At 47.0% G+C, this 18,565-nt stretch overlaps 1 protein-coding gene across 1 annotated transcript in view; it reads right to left on the bottom strand.

Moving 5' to 3' along the window:
* The window catches only part of LOC308292350 (ankyrin repeat and IBR domain-containing protein 1-like), a gene marked incomplete at both ends in the record, with an annotated part of 38,839 nt that overhangs the window by 11,537 nt on the left and 8,737 nt on the right, over positions 1-18,565 (bottom strand). The window contains 7 exons of the mRNA XM_080734663.1: positions 3,833-4,011; positions 6,103-6,248; positions 6,420-6,486; positions 6,748-6,828; positions 12,764-13,005; positions 16,533-16,621; positions 18,463-18,565. The exon at positions 18,463-18,565 is cut by the window's right edge and continues 58 nt beyond it. Coding sequence (XP_080590789.1) covers positions 3,833-4,011; positions 6,103-6,248; positions 6,420-6,486; positions 6,748-6,828; positions 12,764-13,005; positions 16,533-16,621; positions 18,463-18,565 — 907 coding nt within the window. The remainder of the gene's footprint in view (positions 1-3,832; positions 4,012-6,102; positions 6,249-6,419; positions 6,487-6,747; positions 6,829-12,763; positions 13,006-16,532; positions 16,622-18,462) is intronic.

The following is an 18,565-nucleotide window of genomic DNA, read 5'->3' as shown; positions in this document are numbered from 1 at the left end:
ACCGGCAGATTGGTCGCACCATGGGTGCAGATTGGTCGCACCATGGGTGCAGATTGGTCGCACCATGGGTGCAGATTGGTCGCACCATGGGTGCAGATTGGTCGCACCATGGGTGCAGATTGGTCGCACCATGGGTGCAGATTGGTCGCACCATGGGTGCAGATTGGTCGCACCATGGGTGCAGATTGGTCGCACCATGGGTGCAGATTGGTCGCACCATGGGTGCCAAACTGCAGCCGGAAGTTCAGTAGACTGCACTGGAGTCAGTGGGAGCAGCTCATGAATAAACACTATTTCTGAACAATTGAGACCTTTATGAGTATTCAGCTCAGGACAATAAAAGACCTTTATGAGTATTCAGCTCAGGACAATAAAAGACCTTTATGAGTATTCAGCTCAGGAAAATAAAAGAAGGCATGTCACAGATGTTTTCTGCTGTGTTGATTTTCGATGTGTGCACTGTGTCATTTTATAGCAGTATCTAAAGAGCAAAAAGTATGTTTCTAAACGTGCCAAGTATAGAGGGTATGCACGTCCACTGGGACCCGCCCCCATAACCTAGACTGAGTGGCAAAACATTGAGCAGCATGGAGCATTGGAGTTTGGAAGTGTTAGTTGCAAATCACTCAACGGCTCTGCATACCACCTGTTTCTAATTTGCACATAATGCAGGAGGCAGCAGGATTTTGTGTTGTTGAAAACGAGTACTTCCAAACTCTGACACTTGGAAAAATAATCCTCTGCACAGAATGTCTTGACACTTGACAGAAAGTAGCTCATGACATGCCTATGGTGGATTTTTATGAAACAAAAACTTTGCAGATAGAAAGAGGATAATTCAAGCTTTCAGTACAGCCGCAATGTTGGTGAGTTAACTTTGTTCAATACAATCAGATAGAACTTTTCTGTTTGGATGTATGGCCTGTCAATGGCAGAAAAAAGTGTTTTGCCACTCAGTAGGTGTGTTCCCACATAAGTTCCAGCAACAGTGATGTCACGCGCATACCCTCTATCGCGAGACTATCCACCGTTTCCTGTCTGGGAATCAAATCTTGCGATACTTCGGAGACAGAAATGATTATTATTTACAGTTATTATTATTATTTAATTATGTACTGTGCACATCGAAAAGCAAGTGATTGTAAAAATACCTGTGATATGTTTTCTTTTATATTCCTGAACACATAAATAGTGTTTCTTCCAGGTTTGTTCATGAGCTGATCCAGCCGGCTCCATCAGTGTCCCGTAATTCAACGCACTTCCGGTGAGAGTTCAGGCACCCATGGTGAGCTTCATGGCCTGACATGGCGCATCACCGTTGTCACGTGATATCCCTACCTCCTATTTACCTTGTCCAAACCGGGGAAATCCCCTAACAGGTAAAAAGAAGCAACTTTGTCTCCTAAGTGTGTGTGTAGTTTGTGTAGTGTGTGTAGTGTGAGCGTACTTCCTTCGGGGGGCCTCGGGGGAGTCGTTGGGGGCCACACCGCGGATATGTACAGTATGTAGTGTATGTAATGTGAGTGTAATGAGTACATACTTCCTTGTGAAAGCCTTGCAAGCAGCTAAGACTCGTAAAGCCTATGGATATGATGGGATACCTGCTGATGTTCTGAAAAATGGTAACGCACTCAGTCTACTGCACACACTCTTTAATCAATGCTTCCTTTATGGTGTAATCCCAGAGTTATGGAAATATGGTATCATCAACCCTATTTACAAAGGGGGTGGAAAGGACAAAAGAATACCCCTAAACTATCGGGGAATTACTCTGACCTCTGCTATATATAAATTGTTCTGTTGTGTGTTACAAAATAGGGTCTCAGAATGGGCAGAGTCAAATTGTATTATAGCAGATGAGCAAAACGGTTTTAGAAAGAAGAGGAGCTGCTTAGACCATATTGCCACTCTAACTAACATCATAGACACAAGGAAAAAGTTAAAGAAATCCACTTTCTGTTAATTTATAGATTTTTCCAAAGTGTTTGATCATATAAATAGGAGCATGTTATGGGAGAAGCTGGCCGCTCTGGGCCTACAGGGAAATATACTTAATTGTCTCATTGCTCTGTATGAAAATGTGAAATGCTGTGTTCGTGTAAACGGTAGCCTTACAGACTGGTTCCCTGTTGACATCGGCCTAAAACAAGGCTGCATTTTATCTCCTATTTTGTTCGCTATGTATATAAATGACCTTACTCTAGCTATTAAGGCCCTTGGCAAAGGTGTCTCAATTGCAAATGAGAAAATATCCATACTTCTATATGCTGACGACATTGTCCTCATATCAGATACAGAAGAAGAGTTACAGGAGATGCTAAATCTGGTCCATAGTTGGTGTCAGCAGTGGAAGCTAAACATAAATGTAGATAAAACTAAAGTAGTGCACTTCAGAAACCCAGCAGTGCCCATCACTAGCTTTAAATTTTTCTGTGGCCCTTTTCCACTAGAGGTCACCAAGGAGTATAAATACCTGGGCTTAGTCTTGACTGAGTGCTTGGACTTTAATGTAACAAGTTAAGCTTTTGGCCCTGCACGCAAATAGAGCACTAGGTGCAATTATAGCCAAATGTAAAGTTCTGGGTGGGTTCCCTTATACATGCTTTACTACACTTTTTGAATCCATGGTTCTGCCCATCCTGATGTATGCAGCTGCAGTATGGGGTTATAAGAGCTACTCATGTATCAATGCTGTCTTTAATAGGGCATGTCGTTTCTATCTAGGTGTGGGTAAATATACTCCTAATGCCGCTATACAGGGCGACATGGGGTGGAAAACGCCATGGCAAAACCAGTGGTCCTGTATCTTTAAGAACTGGCAGCGGCTGTGTAGTATGCCGGACACCAGACTTTGTAAACGTGTATTTGTGTGGGTGGACCAGACTAGAAATGTGAAGAACTATGCTCATACTGTTAGAACGTTCATTGGCTCGCTGCACTTACCTCATCTTGCCAACACAGACACTGTACTCACAAGAAGTGATATAAAGTGCCTGGATCAGGCTGTTGCAGTGGCAGATGAGGAGAAGTGGCTTCAGCTAATAAATAAGCCAGAAGGAAATAAATTGCGTACCTACTGTTGCTTTAAGAACAGATTTGAAACTGAATCGTATTTACAAAGTATTATGTCCAGGCAGCACAGGAGCGCTTTTGCAAAGTTCAGATGTGGAGTGGCTCCTTTAGCCTTGGAAACAGGCAGATATACAAACACTCCAGCAGATAGTCGTTTTTGTACACTATGCAGTAGTGGTTCAATTGAATCTGAGGCCCATGTCCTATTACACTGTGACCTTTATAAGGACATTCGTTCCGAACTTTTCCGTTCGTTATCACAAGAGGTTGAACTTTTTAATGAGCAGGATGATGAAAATAAACTGGATATAATTTTAGCTGGTAAACACTGTGTAACCGAATGTGCCAAAGCCTGCCATCTCATCTTAAAAAGAAGATTAGCTTTTCTCAGTACCGGTTCATACACTGCCCCACTGTTTATTATTATGCTTTTTCTGTGTTTTTTTTATTTTTTATTTCTATTTTTGTATTCTCTGATTCCTTTGTTTTTAAATGTGTAACTGTTTTTTACATGTTGGTACTTTAATGCACGTTTTTTAACTTATGTCAACTGAAAGGTGTCTCACAACTCCAAGTGAGTGGTCCTCAAACTATTATATGAAATATGCTGCTTGTTTTTAAATTGTATGGTCTGAGGAGTGACACTATAATAAAGTTTTCTATCTATCTATCTATCTACTTCCTGCGGGGGGCCTCAGGAGAGTCGTTGGGGGCCACACCGCGGGTATATATGTAGTGTGTGTGTGTGGTGTTAGCGTACTTCCTGCGGGGGGCCTCAGGGGAGTCATTGGGGGCCACACCCCGGGCCACCGAGGCCAGGAACTCCTGTCTCTTCTGCTGCACCAGGCGCACGGCGCTGATGATCTTGTGACACGGCGTCCGCAGGTACGGACGGTTGACCTTCTGGGCCAGGTCCTCCACCACCATCTCCAGGTCCGTCTGGACCAGGACACAACAAGGGGTTAAAGCCAAACCTGACCTGAGCCCAAACAGTTAGAGAACCACAGCCACTGCACGTAACACTTTAGTGTCTTAAGGTGGTGCGTTTTTCGTTGCGAAATGCGTTTTTCAGGACAAGGAGAGAGAGGGAGATAGAGAGAGCAAGGGACTGAGTGGTGCGCGAAACGGGCGGCAGTGTGCAAACGTGACTGACACAACATGAGGTTGATTTTTTTATTTGCGTGCCCCGAAATTCACTCCGATATTCGGCCCGAAAAACGCAGCAGTGTGCAACCAGCTTTAGACGGAGATCTCCCTTTTCTTCTAATAGGTATACAGATCCTTCTCAAAAAAATTGAATATTGTGTGAAAAAGCATTGCAGAAGCCCTAGCACCCCAAATCATAACTGACTGAGGAAACTTCCCACTGGACTTAAAGCAACTCTGACTTCAGAAGGTTGACATTTCTCTATTATAAATCCTTGTTTTGAGAGGTTTCGTGTAATATTGTAATATTTAGAAAAATGGACTTTTGATATTCATCAGCTGTGTGCCATAACAATTCAAAGTTTTAACAAAAAAAGGTGTGGAATAATTCAATGAATGTCCAATGTATCTAGAATATATGAAAGTTTCAAGAAATATATGAAAGTTTCAAGAAAATGTACTTTTACACAATATTAAAAAATTTCGAGAAGGATCTGTACACTTCTGTGACAGCATTTTCAGTGTTTTTTACCGTGTTTTTCTAAGGCTCCGATACGTTGAGGAGCTTTCTTTCTTTTTTTTCTTTTTTTTTTTACATTTGTATCCCTCGATTTAGCAACCCATTTTCTTTCACCCAGTGCCAATTGCCCATCTAATCCTGGGCTCTGCTCTCCCTCTGCCGTGCCTGGGGAGACAACAGACTGACCTCATGCTTCCTTCTATGCATGAGGAGTCCAATTTCCTCTTTTTTCACCTGACAGTGGGGATTTCCCCTGTTTGGACGTAGCGTGTGGAATGAGCACGTTATTCCAACCGGTTCCTTTCCCCTCCATCAGGCGCCCAGGCTGGCTAAGTGGCTAGGGGGAGGCACCATGAGACCAGGATGACTGCATGTTTTAGTGAGGGTACCTACCCAGGGGACACGGGGAGAACATGCAAACTCCACACAGAAAGGCCCAATCGTTGAGGAGCTTTCTATACTAGTACTGTATGTGAGCGTCACAGCGTCTTTGCTTCCGTGTTGTTGTAGCTCCGCTCAGGTATCACTTCAATGCATGCGGACGAAACCTAGAACAGGAGGAAAGCGCTCTTCTTCTGCAGAACAAGAATGGGACCGAATGGGGAATTGATGTTTTGTTTCCGGGTTATTTCGTCTCCTAGCAACTCCTGGCAACCGAGGAGTGATCAACGGATAGACAGCGATGATATTGATATGCTTATTTAATACAGATACTAAGACAGAGATCTCTGTTTTTGGCAGAACTTTTAGACTACCGTAAATAAAATAAAAAAATCCTGGCAGCAAATGTGTTAAGTACAGTAGAGCAGGGGTCTTCAACAGGGGGTCCGGGACCCCTAGGGGGTCCCCAGAGCTACTACAGGGGGTCCTCCAAATCTTTGAGTGATAGAAACGTTTTTTCCTCCTTTTTTATATTAACCACTTGAACCCTAGCGTCCATATTCTGAGAACTTTAGCCAAAAATAGCAGATCTACAAGCTCAAAACGCCTCACAGTAAGCTTGTAGATCTGCTATTTTGGGCAAAGAGCTTTCTTTGGTGTAGAGGTGAAAAAGAGCAGACTAAGTACAGAGTGAAAGGTCAAGTTTATCAAGTATTGACGGTTCAAGTGGTTAAATATTTGAAAACACAAATTGACATGAATTCAAAATACACTGATGATTGTGCTGTCAAACAATTAAACTATATGGAATCTATGAACAGGTTGTGGGGGTCCCTGCTTCATCTCCCTCCCAGCTAAGGGGTCCTTGGCCTGAAAACGTTGAAGACCCCTGCAGTAGAGTATAACCCAAGACAGACGGGTGTGCATGTACTGTTACTGTAGCGTACCGTACCTGCATGAGCTCAAAGATCTCCTTCATGTACCTGCATGAGCTCAAAGATCTCCTTCTGCGTGCTCCCCTGCTGCAGGAAGAAGCCGTACGGGTAGGAGCACTTCAGCACGCGCCGCGTCTTCAGCAGCTCACACACACTGTCCTCGATGAAGCGCGTGTCTGGAGGGGTGCCCTCTCCTGGTGAAACACATGAATCACAATGCAGGCGTTTAGCGGATGCTCTTTGTCCAGAGTGACTTCCAAGAGAAGTGTCTCCAGAGAGCAGTAAGACACAGAGAGAGACAGGACATGGAGAGCAGTAAGACACAGAGAGAGACAGGACATGGAGAGCAGTAAGACAGGACGTACGGCAGATGAAAGCTCTGCTCAGCTGCTCCATCTTCTCCTTGGCCGTTTTCAGCAGCTTCTGCTCCAGCTGCAGAGAGAGAGAGAGAGAGAACCACACAGTCATCATGATTCATTCACTGCTCTGTTGTAACTACTGTACCACCGGTAATGTAGTAGGTGCAGATTTAAGATGCGTTTGCAGTCTCTGTGGACTGTGTGCTTCATTAGCATGGCAAGCTGGCATACAAGACATATGCCTTGATTTTGTGGATGAAATTTTGATGCACGTGAAATATTGATGTCCTTCTATGCAATTTCCTTTGGTGTGGACGTGAATGAATGGTTAAAATGTGTGTTCGTGGTTCTTGAAGCGGCTGTAATAGTGCATGAAGCGGTCAAGCTCCTGGAAACTCTTGTGCTTCTTTTCAGCCTGAAACAAACACACAGACAAACTGAACGGAGGAATCTACCAATAGCCCACACTACCCAGCCTCTCCCGGCAGCTTAACAGCGGTATGTCCATCCGCTGTCGGATTAGCAATGAATCAAGTTCCAGGCACCCGAGAACAACTACAGAGAGCTCTTTAAGACCCAGCAACAGTACAAGACTACGAACTTTGTTTCCTCTGGTGATCCAGCCTAGGACATTAAAACCACAGACTGGTTGTTGGAGGGTTTCCACAAATAGTGCGACGATTCGTAAGGATCAAAGCTAGTTCAGGGGGCGGTCCCAAGGGAGCGCGCGCGCAGAGGGGGGTGGGTCACTAGGTCCTGCCCCCCCCTTACCCATAGTTCTTAGGGAAGTCAGATGGTGGGACTCAGTCTTGTTGCATAGCACTGCTGCTGCTACCACGCTGCAGTACACACACAAGTGCCACACTTGTTGCTTGCAGGTAGCTGTGCTGTTGCCCACCGCTTGGAGAGGGTGCCTAACTGGGCTGAGTATTTCTGGCTGTTTCTGCTATTTTACTATCGCTCAATTCATATTCTTAGCTGCCAAACTAAGAAGCTGTGTTATTGGCCAGGTTGTATGGGAAGTTTGAGATTGTTGTTCTGGTAATCGCTGAATTCTAAACTGCTGTTTCAAGGTTCAGATTGCTTGCTATCGTTGCTGGTGCCTAGCTGATTTCTGTACTTTCAGTTGTTTGTTGCTAAAGCTATTTCAAAGGTGCTACAGGCTTGCTAAAGTTGCTAAAGGTAAACTCAGTATCATAGAAGTTGGCTGTGGCTACGGGCTAAATGCTAACTTATTTCGTGCCCTGGTGGGCCTATACTGGGCTACCATGAGTTAAAGTAATCTCAGTTGTTGGGTTTGTCGATATGTCAGTGCTTTGCAACGGCGCGGGCCGTATCAGCTAGCGCGGAACAACAGGTTTAATGTACAGTCAGCTAGGAGCTAGGTGGCTATTGCTAGCCGGCTATTTCGGTAAGGATGCTGTTAGCTGGTAAATAAATGGTTTCTGTCGCTTCTTGGACCACAGTAGGGCTGCTGCCAGTTACCGTGGCGTAGAAGCCCTCGCGGGATGAATTTTTAAATACAGTAATCGCCTCTTTGAGAAGCCTATAAAGGATGTCTGTCTGCGTGGGCTCCTGAGAGGAGGAAACCCGCAAGCTCATAGGTGCCACAGTTTACGTGCAACAATGTTTTGCTTCCGCTAACGCAAGTCGTGCCTGTCTGTCCTGACGTCACCAGTTGAACTCGCTAGTGCATGCAGGGAATCGTAGTCTTCTCTATATGCTCGGTAGCTCCAGCTAAATATTCTCTTCTGCTACGGTAGGAGCCATCGTTCATTCCAGCCACGAGCTGTCTGTTGATGGTCGGCTAGCTTGCAACTCAGAACTCATGTAGCTAAAGAGGTTTGCTAACGTTCCGTAATGACTCTTCAAGCTGCCTATTCCATGGGGGTTGCGTGTGTCCGTGGTCAGCAGCTACCTAGCATACAGGCTAGCAGAGGGTAACGTCACGAAGCGAAGGGTGGCGCACGGTCTGCGCATTCTGAGCACATGGGTAATGTGGCTCTCTCTAGCATTTAACCTCCAGGTCATCTGGTCCGTTACGATTTTTTTTCGTTATTATATTATTTTGTGTGCACGCGCAGTTCATAGGGCAGGGATGCGCATGTATTATCAATGTCTATGCTTCGCTTGTGCGCACTGTACAAGCTTAGCATACAGGCTTCGTTTGCTGTTCATGAGGATCTTGCCTGGTCTCGGTTAATGCTAGCTTTGCCCAAGCTGCGGCTGCCTGCTGGCATAGCAGCTGATGATGGTTGCCGATGCTACTCTGGTGAAAACGCTAACATCTGTTTATGTTTGCAGCTCGGGCCAGAAACTGCCGCGTGTCTGTTGGCATCAGGGCGGCGTCGAGTGTGGCAGCGTTGAAGTCATTGGATACTATCCTCTATCGAGCTGCCGTATTGTTTCAATCTAAGGTTATAGTTCTGGGTCTCTGCGTATCGCACTGTATGTCCTTGCGGTGTTTCCGTAGCTGCGGCACTCGAGCTAATAATTACAGCTAAGGCTACTGCTAGTGAAAAATGACGAGTTGTTTATCTTTACAATCACATTAAAGCGGCCACAGGACTGTTGCATCATGTTCACCATTGCAGCTCCAGGATAAAGGCTGCTAACGCCATGCTTTCTTTTCAGCTCAGGCTAAAGTGCTACATGTCTGTTGCTGCAGCTCACGCCAAAGCGAATACTTGTTGGTTGCTAACATTCTGTTTGTTATTTCAGCGCCAAGCCGGAGTGGCTGCAGGCCCACTGCTACGTCATCAGGTTATCATGGCAGCTTTATGCTAAAGCGGCTACATGTTCCACTAATCGTGTTTTACTTTTTAGCTTCTTGCTGCGGCTGCTACATGTCTAAATGCTAACATAATTTCTATCCTTTCAGCTCATGCTGGAGCTGCTGCATAGCTGCTACTATAGCAGGTCGCCATAGCAGCATGGCGCTGCAGCTGCTGAGGTTTTCTGCTAACAGATTTATCATTACAGCTCCAGGCCGGAGCTGCGGCATGCCCCCGCCACGGCATCAGAATAGCATGGCAGCTTTATGCTAAAGCTGCTACATGTTCCACTAAATCGCGTTTTTCTTTATAGCTTCGGGCCACGGCTGCTACATGTTGCTGCTAACATCAGGTTTGTCCTTTCAGCTTCTTGCCGGAGCCGCTGCATAGCGGCTGCTACAGCATGCCATCATTGCAGCGTCGCGCTGCAGCGGCTGAGTGTTTTCTGCTAACATGTTTATCTTTATAGTTTCGTCCACTACTGCATAATTCCATGAGACCAGTCAGGAGTCGGTTAGCACTGGAGAGGGCATTGCTACTACAGCTTCCGCTACTTCTGCCGCTACCATGAGCTGCCAGCCTGCCCGCCCGCATGCCTGCCCGCCCTCCCGCCCGCATGCCTGCCCGGCTGCCCGCCTGCACGCGCCATATTCAGCAGACGGAAGTGGCCTACCGCCAGGCCGCCGCCGCCTGCCTTCCCACCTGCCTGTCGGCCCTCTCGTCCGGCTGCCCGCCCGCCCGCTACAGCATCAGTTAATGCTATTACTGCTGCTACCATGAGCATGATCCAGCGCTGCGTCGTGCTGGAAGCCTGTGGTGCCGGCCCATCTTCCGGAGGCGCTGTCAGGCTGCGACCGTCGTCGCCACCGCCAGGTCGCAAGGGAACATGGGAAGCTGCAGTTCCAGCACCAGCGGTGGGAACTCCATTCCTCTCGCCAGCTGCAGCTTTCCCAGATGCCCTGAGGAGCCACACTCTAGCAGGTAAATAGCAACGCATTTGCTTGTTCGATTCTGTGAGCGTTCAGCCGCTCTCTAAGCTTGCTAATAATAGGCATCCATAGTTGGATAGCAGCGACTTACTTGTACTGAATGTTGGGCTTTAGCCGCTCTCTAGGCTTGCATAGCTTGCCTTTAAAGGTCAAGACGGGTATCTCGTGGAGATTCTCATATGTGCAGCAGCAGACTCTGCAGCAGAGCGCTCCGTGGGCTGCGAAAATCTTCTCTGTGATCCTAAAAGTCAGCGACCTTAGGCGTGGTTTCATTGTTATGGTCAGCTAAAGCTAAGATGGTTATTTCTGCGGCAAGCACATGCGGTCACCAAGGTCAGGCTTAAGATGCGACTAGCACATGGCCTCTGAAGATTGCAGCTCGCAGTTTAAGCAGGGAAGGTACACCAGTGTCAGTCGCAGAACTAACTCTCCTTTCTGTCCTTTCATGTCCATGCTGAACACCGGGCTGTCTGCCCGACGTCCTCGTCTCACGACCCCCGGAGAGAGCTGCCAGATTTGCGGCCCGCCCCTCTTCACTCTGCATTCTCTCCGGATCGGAGCAGCCACACCACCAGCACTTCTGGTGCCCTCAGCTAACTCAAGATCCTGCACGCCAAGCTATCAAGCACACACAACACAGGACTGATCGAAGCGTAATGGTTCCAAGCTGGAGTTGGACGCGTTTCAGTTAACGCTTCTGCTGCTGATGCTAATAGTGCTGCAGGCACTATTAGCAGGGTTGTTCCATAGGGTTCATTTTGCTGCTTCTGCTGCGTTACTCGGGGCACGCGCCCCTGATAGGTTGCGTGTTTTATTTGCTGCTTCTGCTGCGTTACTCGGGGCACGCGCCCCTGATAGGTTGCGTGTTTTATTTGCTGCTTCTGTTGCGTTACTCGGGGCACGCGCCCCTGATAGGTTGCGGGCCACGATAAATATTACGCTTTAATTTTTCAATCTTGCAAAAGCTAGGTGGTTGCTGGGGTGTTAGTTAGGTAGGATGTGAAGCTGTATGGCGCTGTAGTTATATGAATTAAAGGTTTCATCGCTGCTTCTGGTTCTGCTGTCTATATATATATACGTCCATGTTGCTGCTCCCGCTTTTCTCTAGGGTGTTTAGTATGGCTTCAGTCAGATTGCAGTATATCGTTATAGTCAGCAGTACCACCTTCCTCACCGTTGGTTCGGTCTGCCAGCTGCTAACATTCTTAATTATTAAATTGCTTTAGCAGTACTATAGCGTTTTTGGCAAGCTGCCAATATCATTGCTTAGTATTTTGCCTTAGTAATTTTCGCTCTGCCAGATGCTAATATGCTTAATTATTATATTTTTGCGTTAGCAGGAAAGGCAGTTCATAGTTTGCCCCGCAGTAATGATAACTTAATCGCTAGAGTCACAGCAGAGCTGCCTTCCTCGCAGTTGGCTAGCACTGGCATGGGATTCTGAGATTTTGGCGTGCTTTGGGGGTTTGTAGTTTTGGGGGGTATCGGGCCAGGGCTCGCTGTAACTAAATTATGCCCTCGATGCTCATGGTAACATGAGGATCGTGGGTTCAGCGAGCCATGGCCCGAGGCAGAACCCCATGCCAAACCATGCTAACTTAGGCTATAGATTCTATGCTGTCTTATAGTAGAGCTAAGGTAGGCTGCCAATACTATGCGCTTAGATATAGGCTTAGATTCTATGCTGTCTCTATAGTAGGGTGCTCAATATGCCATGCTGTGTGATGCTTGCCTTCTGCCTTCATTCTGGTCAATAAAGTATATCTTAACCCAAGTGATCGTCTCCTGAAATAGTGCGACGATTCGTAAGGATCAAAGCTAGTTCAGGGGGCGGTCCCAAGGGAGCGCGCGCGCGGAGGGGGGTGGGTCACTAGGTCCTGCCCCCCCCTTACCCATAGTTCTTAGGGAAGTCAGATGGTGGGACTCAGTCTTGTTGCATAGCACTGCCCCGCCACCACCCCAGCGCCACCTTCAGGTTCTGCCTTTGATCCCCCTCGGGGGGTATCGGGCCAGGGCTCGCTGTAACTAAATTATGCCCTCGATGCTCATGGTAACATGAGGATCGTGGGTTCAGCGAGCCATGGCCCGAGGCAGAACCCCATGCCAAACCATGCTAACTTAGGCTATAGATTCTATGCTGTCTTATAGTAGAGCTAAGGTAGGCTGCCAATACTATGCGCTTAGATATAGGCTTAGATTCTATGCTGTCTCTATAGTAGGGTGCTCAATATGCCATGCTGTGTGATGCTTGCCTTCTGCCTTCATTCTGGTCAATAAAGTATATCTTAACCCAAGTGATCGTCTCCTGAACTTGGGATTCCCAAAAACGTGGCAGAAAGGCTGGTTAAAGTACTGTGCCGTCTCTGCTGCCATATATGGCAGAGCCGTGGCCGCCCATTGAGCCCATGGAGTGTTGAGTGACATGCATGTTGTATCACGAAGACATGTCCATGAGTTTGTGAAAGTAACCTTTACTGCAACTCAAATACAGTATGTGTGTCCCTGTACGCTTTGTGTGTGTGTGTGTGTGTGTGTGTGTGTGTGTGTGTGCGTGCGTGCGTGCGTGCGTGCGTGCGTGCGTGTGTACCTCTACGGTCATGTCCTTGCTCTGCTCCTCCAGGTGTTGGATGACCTCATAACGAGTACAGCGGTAATATCCTCCTGTAGATGAACTGTGCTTCTTCCACTCCTCCAGGCAGATCCAACATAAGTCATACTTACACTGACAGAGAGACATAGAGACACACGTTCGTAATGGAATATCAAGGACTGTTGATGTGTTTGAAAGTTTACCATGGCATGCACGGCATGCTTGCAGCACATGCCCATGTTAAAAGGCAAGGACATTGTGTCAGAAAACGACATAGTACGACTTTTTAATAGCAGTAAATGAGTTAGAAAGGTAGAGTGAAAACTCACTCCTAAATGACTTATTTAATTACATTTCAGCCCGCATAAAATGTTCTAAAATCATTGGTATCTCGTGGCATAATCTGGCACCTTATTAGTTGAAACACCTTCCCTTTACTACTGTAGTTGAATAGCCTGGGAGGACTCTGAGCCGGTCGGGAGAGGAAACAACCTACGTCATGTTGTAGTCATTAGACGGACTACACGTTGGCCGGAACTACTGAACCCGAATCAGTTGAACCCAAAACAATTTCTCAAGGAAATCATTTTAGGGCCTGCCCAATAAAACCATTGAGTAGTTATGCTTATTTTTTTTAAAGTTTGTTTGGTATATCCATCATTTAGTCCAACTCGCAGCGACTGGCAAGACTACACTTCTTCGAGCATTTAAACAGGGATTGGGGAAACAAACAGGGGGAACCAAAACAAAGCGACGCCGCTTCTTCTGCTTGTTTCCAGTTTAGGCCACACCTAGACCAGATCACACGGCCAGTTGCAAACTTAGGGGGTCATTACATGAGGTCGATTTTTTTGTAGACGATAGTTTTTACTATTGATTCGGCCATTTTGACACACGGAGACGCGGTTTCATGACCCTAACCGATACTTTTCCGAATTCGGCTCTGAAAGTGCATTTCTGCGGTTTCGCATCAGTTTCGCAACGGTGTAATATCGGAATTCGGCCGTGAGGGAGAGTGCGATGATGTCATAGCACCCCCTCCTCTGCTCCCCTTCCCCTGCTGCATATAAGTGTCAGTCTGTCAGACTAACCGAAAATGTATTATTATTATTTGTGTTGTTGTAGGCCTAATTAAAACCCAGAAAATAGCCCAGTGATCTATTAGCACAAACCTCATTTGAAAAATGTCAGGAGTAGTCTATATGAAAGCCTTTTAAAAATGTCTAATTACGCACAAGTCGTCGCACCTGGGCTGGTACCCTAGCTGGCCTGTCGGAGTTGCAACAGCTCTCCTCTCCGCAAAGTTAAATTAAACCATTAGGCTATGGTATTCCATTCTAAGCAAAGCAAACCAATGATTAATGACTATTTTGCGTCCCCCTTTTTCAACTTCTCACCAAAAAATACTGGATTAATTCTTCATGCACCGCGCCACATCACAGACGCAGCGGACTTCAGGTAATGAGTGAGTTATTGTAATATGCTGAGTCTTGCTGACAGACAGACAGACAGACACAGACAGACAGACAGACAGACAGACAGACAGACAGACAGACAGACAGACAGAATAAACATAACTGTCCAGTCAGTCAGAGACCATCACAAAAACTTCCTCCATATCCTCGCTCCCTCTCCTCCAGTCAAAGAAATCATGTCGCTTTTTCTCTCCAGTGCGTCTAGCCTCCTCTTAAGGCACGCATGTTGCTTCCAAACTAGGCAATTTACTTAAAGCCATAACGGAAGGCTATGATTGTGACTTCCAGTGAAATAACAGACTGCCAGTGGCGTATGGCGTCAGTTCATTAATTTATTCCGTTAGTTTATTTTGCGACGGCGACGGCACATCATCCTCCATTGCGCCGCATCCCAGTGCAGTGCGTCAGTTCAGTAAGAGCTAAGGTATGGCAACATGACTGTTGTCTGGTCTTGCACGTGCAAGGCACGCATGCAAGACAGTCATGTTGCCAATACTTAGCAACAGGCATGATGAATTTATTTTAAGAAGTACATTTTATTATTTTCCCTTGTAATCAAGGTATGGTAGACTACCATACCCATATGTGCCTCTGTAGGCTAGCCTACTCCGTTAGTTGCCTCGCATGGTGCGTTATACTTCTGTGTTGCAGATAGAAGACAGAACTCACTTAATATAGCCCATCCCCGTAGATAATGTCCAGAAATATGCTCCATAGGCTATAAATGTTCCGACCTTCATCTTCCAGGTGACTTTTGTTGGTGTTTCACTTCACCTCGCTAAAAACCTCCTTATGCGAACAGACAATAATAATATGGATTTGGGAGCATAGCCTAATTACAAAGCATGTCTCATTAAAAACAATATATATTTTATAGTTGAAGGGTAAATACACAGTATAGGCCTATGTAGGCTGGGAACATGACACATTTTGCTTGAATTCATGCGTTGTCAACTTGTAGTATAAACACAGAAAAACGAACCAACAACAAGGTGTAAACGCGACGTTTTTTGGGTAATAAATCCAAAACGAGACCGGCAGCGTTTCCAATCGTCCTGGTATAAAGACCCCCTAATACCAGGCTTTCCTCCGAGGTGGAAAGACTGGTTACGTGAGGTTAGTAGTTGAAGGGCTTACACACTTCAAAATAGCTCAACCGACGTCCAAAGTGTTTTTTTGGCCTCGTCAATCCAAATAAAGTAAAAACATAATCAAGAATGGCATTCATAAAATTGTCGTCCTAACATTGTTGTAGAGTAACAGTAGGAGCGAGATCATTTAGCGACCTACAACCGGGTCGCGACGTGGTCGGTAGTTTTCAGCGACTGGGTCGCTAAATCGAGCGACCGGGTCGCTAAATCACCGACCGCGCCGCTAAATCGACCGACCCGGTCGCTAAATCTACCGACCTGCCTGCAGTTTTAGGTCGGTAGATTTAGCGACCCGGTCGGAAGATTTTGCGCCCCAGTCGGTCGATTTAGCGACCCGGTCGCTCGCTTTAGCGACGCGGTCGGTGATTTAGCGATGCGGTCGGTGATTTAGCGACCCGGTCGGGAGGTTGCGTGGCAGGTTAGCCTAACTGAGGTAACGGTCGGGAGGTTGCGTGGCAGGTTAGCCTAACTGAGGTAAGGTTACTGAGGTTAGGTTTAGGGTTAGGGTTAGGGTTAGGGTTAGTAGGTCGGTGGAAGCGACCACCGGTCGGTGGATTTACCTACCCGGTCGCTGGATTAGCGTCCCAGTCGGTGGAATTAGCGTCCCGGTCGATGGAATTAGCGTCCCAGTCGGTCGATTTAGCGACCCGGTCGCTCGCTTTAGTGCCGCGGTCGGTGATTTAGCGACCCGGTCGCTCCATTTAGCGACCCGGTCGCTCGCTTTAGTGCCACGGTTGGTGATTTAGCGACCCGGTCGCTCCATTTAGCGACCCGGTCGCTCGATTTTGCGACCCGGTCGCTGAAAACTACCGACCACGTCGCGACCCGGTTGTAGGTCGCTAAATGATCTCGCCCTCTCTCTAGAGTAATGCAAGCGTGTGCGCGTGTGTGCGTGCGTGTCTTTGTGTGTGTGTGTGTGTGTGTGTGTTTGTGTGTGTGTGTGTGTGTGTGTGTGTGTGTGTGTGTGTGTGTGTGTGTGTGTGTGTGTGTGTGTGTGTGTGTGTGTGTCTATGTTTTTTATAATAATGTGCTGATAAACTAAACTAAAAACGAAGTGTCTGATAGTGAACCGTGAACAACAACTAGGACTCTATATGTCAGCATGGCGTGTGACAGTGAGCAGTGAACAACAACACGTACGTTCCTCAGGCTTCATCTCAGTGACTTTCTGCAGCCAGTTCCTCCATGTTTGGCAGTCGCACGGCTCATGAGCCTCGCCTAGGCACTCCCTGGAGAGACGGAGAGAGAGAGATAGAGAGAGAGAGAGAGAGAGAGAGAGAGAGAGAGAGAGAGAGAGAGAGAGAGAGAGAGAAAGAGGGAGAAAGAATCAGTGAGCCATAGTAGGACATTAGAACTCCGTCTAAAACTGGGTTCTAACTGATCTAAAAAGGTTTTCACCAGCTAGGCTTAGCCTAGATGTTGATTAGATTTTTTATTTATTTATCTAGATATAACAATTTGATATATAGCCATTGACATTACATTGTGACACGTTGTGAGCCTGTAGATTGTCTTGCCACAGTTCACAGCATTGTAGTGTAATTGCGACCGTCAGGTCGCAGTTTAGTATCAAAACCTCCACCGGCCGTCCGTCCGTCCGTCGGTCGGTCACACGTCACACCTTTGCCCTGCTCATATCTCCGCATCAGTATGACATCACACTGCTGACATCAGTATGACATCACACCGTACACAAATGACCCTTATATAAGACCGGCATTATCTACCGACAGATTAGTAACAAGATGTCAAAATCGTCTAGGAAGGATGGTGTGAGTCATGCTGGCACCCTTCGCGGCAGGAGGAAGCTGGTGCAATCGACCCCTTGGCTTGTCGGGACCCCTGCCTACTAACGGGGTAGCAGGCTATCACCTCAGACTAGAACCCGTACGGGGTGGCCGACACCAGCCCATTGACAAGAGAGAGGCCTCAATGTCCCTTTACTCTTTGATGGGGTGGCCAGTTGACTAAGAGTTTCCGTTCGGGCCTTCTCGATATTGTACAGATTTCCACGGGAACCCTCACTCACCTTCACGTCATGTGGCTAGTCGTTAGGTAGCCATAGTTACGCGTTGAAGGTTGAATCTCCAGATATGGAGATAACCAACACATCCCTCCATATATGGAGATAACCGACGAATCTCACTAAGTCTGACCTCACAAGCCCCATATTTGGACACGAACAACATATAACTCCATATATAGAGACATAGCTGCTGACATCAGTATGACATCACACTGCTGACATCAGTATGACATCACACCGTACACAAATGACCCTTATATAAGACCGGCATTATCTACCGACAGATTGTGGAGATAAGCGACCAACGGTCGCTTATCTCCCGATTAGGGAGTCTTACTGGTGTAGTGTAGTGTATTTCATTACCAGCAGAACAGGTGCCCCTTGCCACAGTCCACATCAGTGGAGTGTAGTGTTAGGGTAGTGTAGTTGCGACCGTAGGTCGCATTTACTACCAAAAGCTCCACCGGCTGTCCGTCCGTCAGTCAGTGAGTGAGTCACACGTCAACTACTCCACAGAGCTACAGGTGGCAGAGTTCCTACAGGCCATGCAGGGCATCGAACTGGACTGTAATGGACATCAAGGCTAGTGTAGTGTAGTAGTGTCATTACCAGCAGAACAGGTGTCCCTTGCCACAGTCCACAGCAGGGTAGTATAGTGTTAGTATAGTATAAGGTAGGGTAGGGTATTACCAGCAGAACAGGTGTCCCTTGCCACAGTCCACAGCAGGATAGTGTAAGTGTAGTGTAGTGTAGTGTAGTGTAGTGTAGTGTAGTGTAGTGTAGTGTCATTACCAGCAGAACAGGTGTTCTTTGCCACAGTCCACAGCAGGGGAGTGTATAGTGTTAGTGTAGTGTAGTGTAGTGTAGTGTAGTGTAGTGTAGTGTAGTGTCATTACCAGCAGAACAGGTGTTCTTTGCCACAGTCCACAGCAGGGGAGTGTATAGTGTTAGTGTAGTGTAGTGTAGTGTAGTGTAGTGTAGTGTAGTGTAGTGTAGTGTAGTGTAGTGTAGTTTAGTGTAGTTTAGTGTAGTGTATTTCATTACCAGCAGAACAGGTGTCCTTTGCCACAGTCCACAGCAGGGGAGGGCAGCAGAGGGAAGGTGTGAGGGTCGTTGTCTCCTGGTCCCGGCCGGCTCAGCCTGACGG

The sequence above is a fragment of the Nannobrachium achirus genome, assembly GCF_963921795.1.
Source record: "Nannobrachium achirus genome assembly, chromosome: 10".
Lineage (NCBI taxonomy): Eukaryota > Metazoa > Chordata > Actinopteri > Myctophiformes > Myctophidae > Nannobrachium > Nannobrachium achirus.
This window is presented reverse-complemented; position numbering and strand designations above follow the sequence as displayed.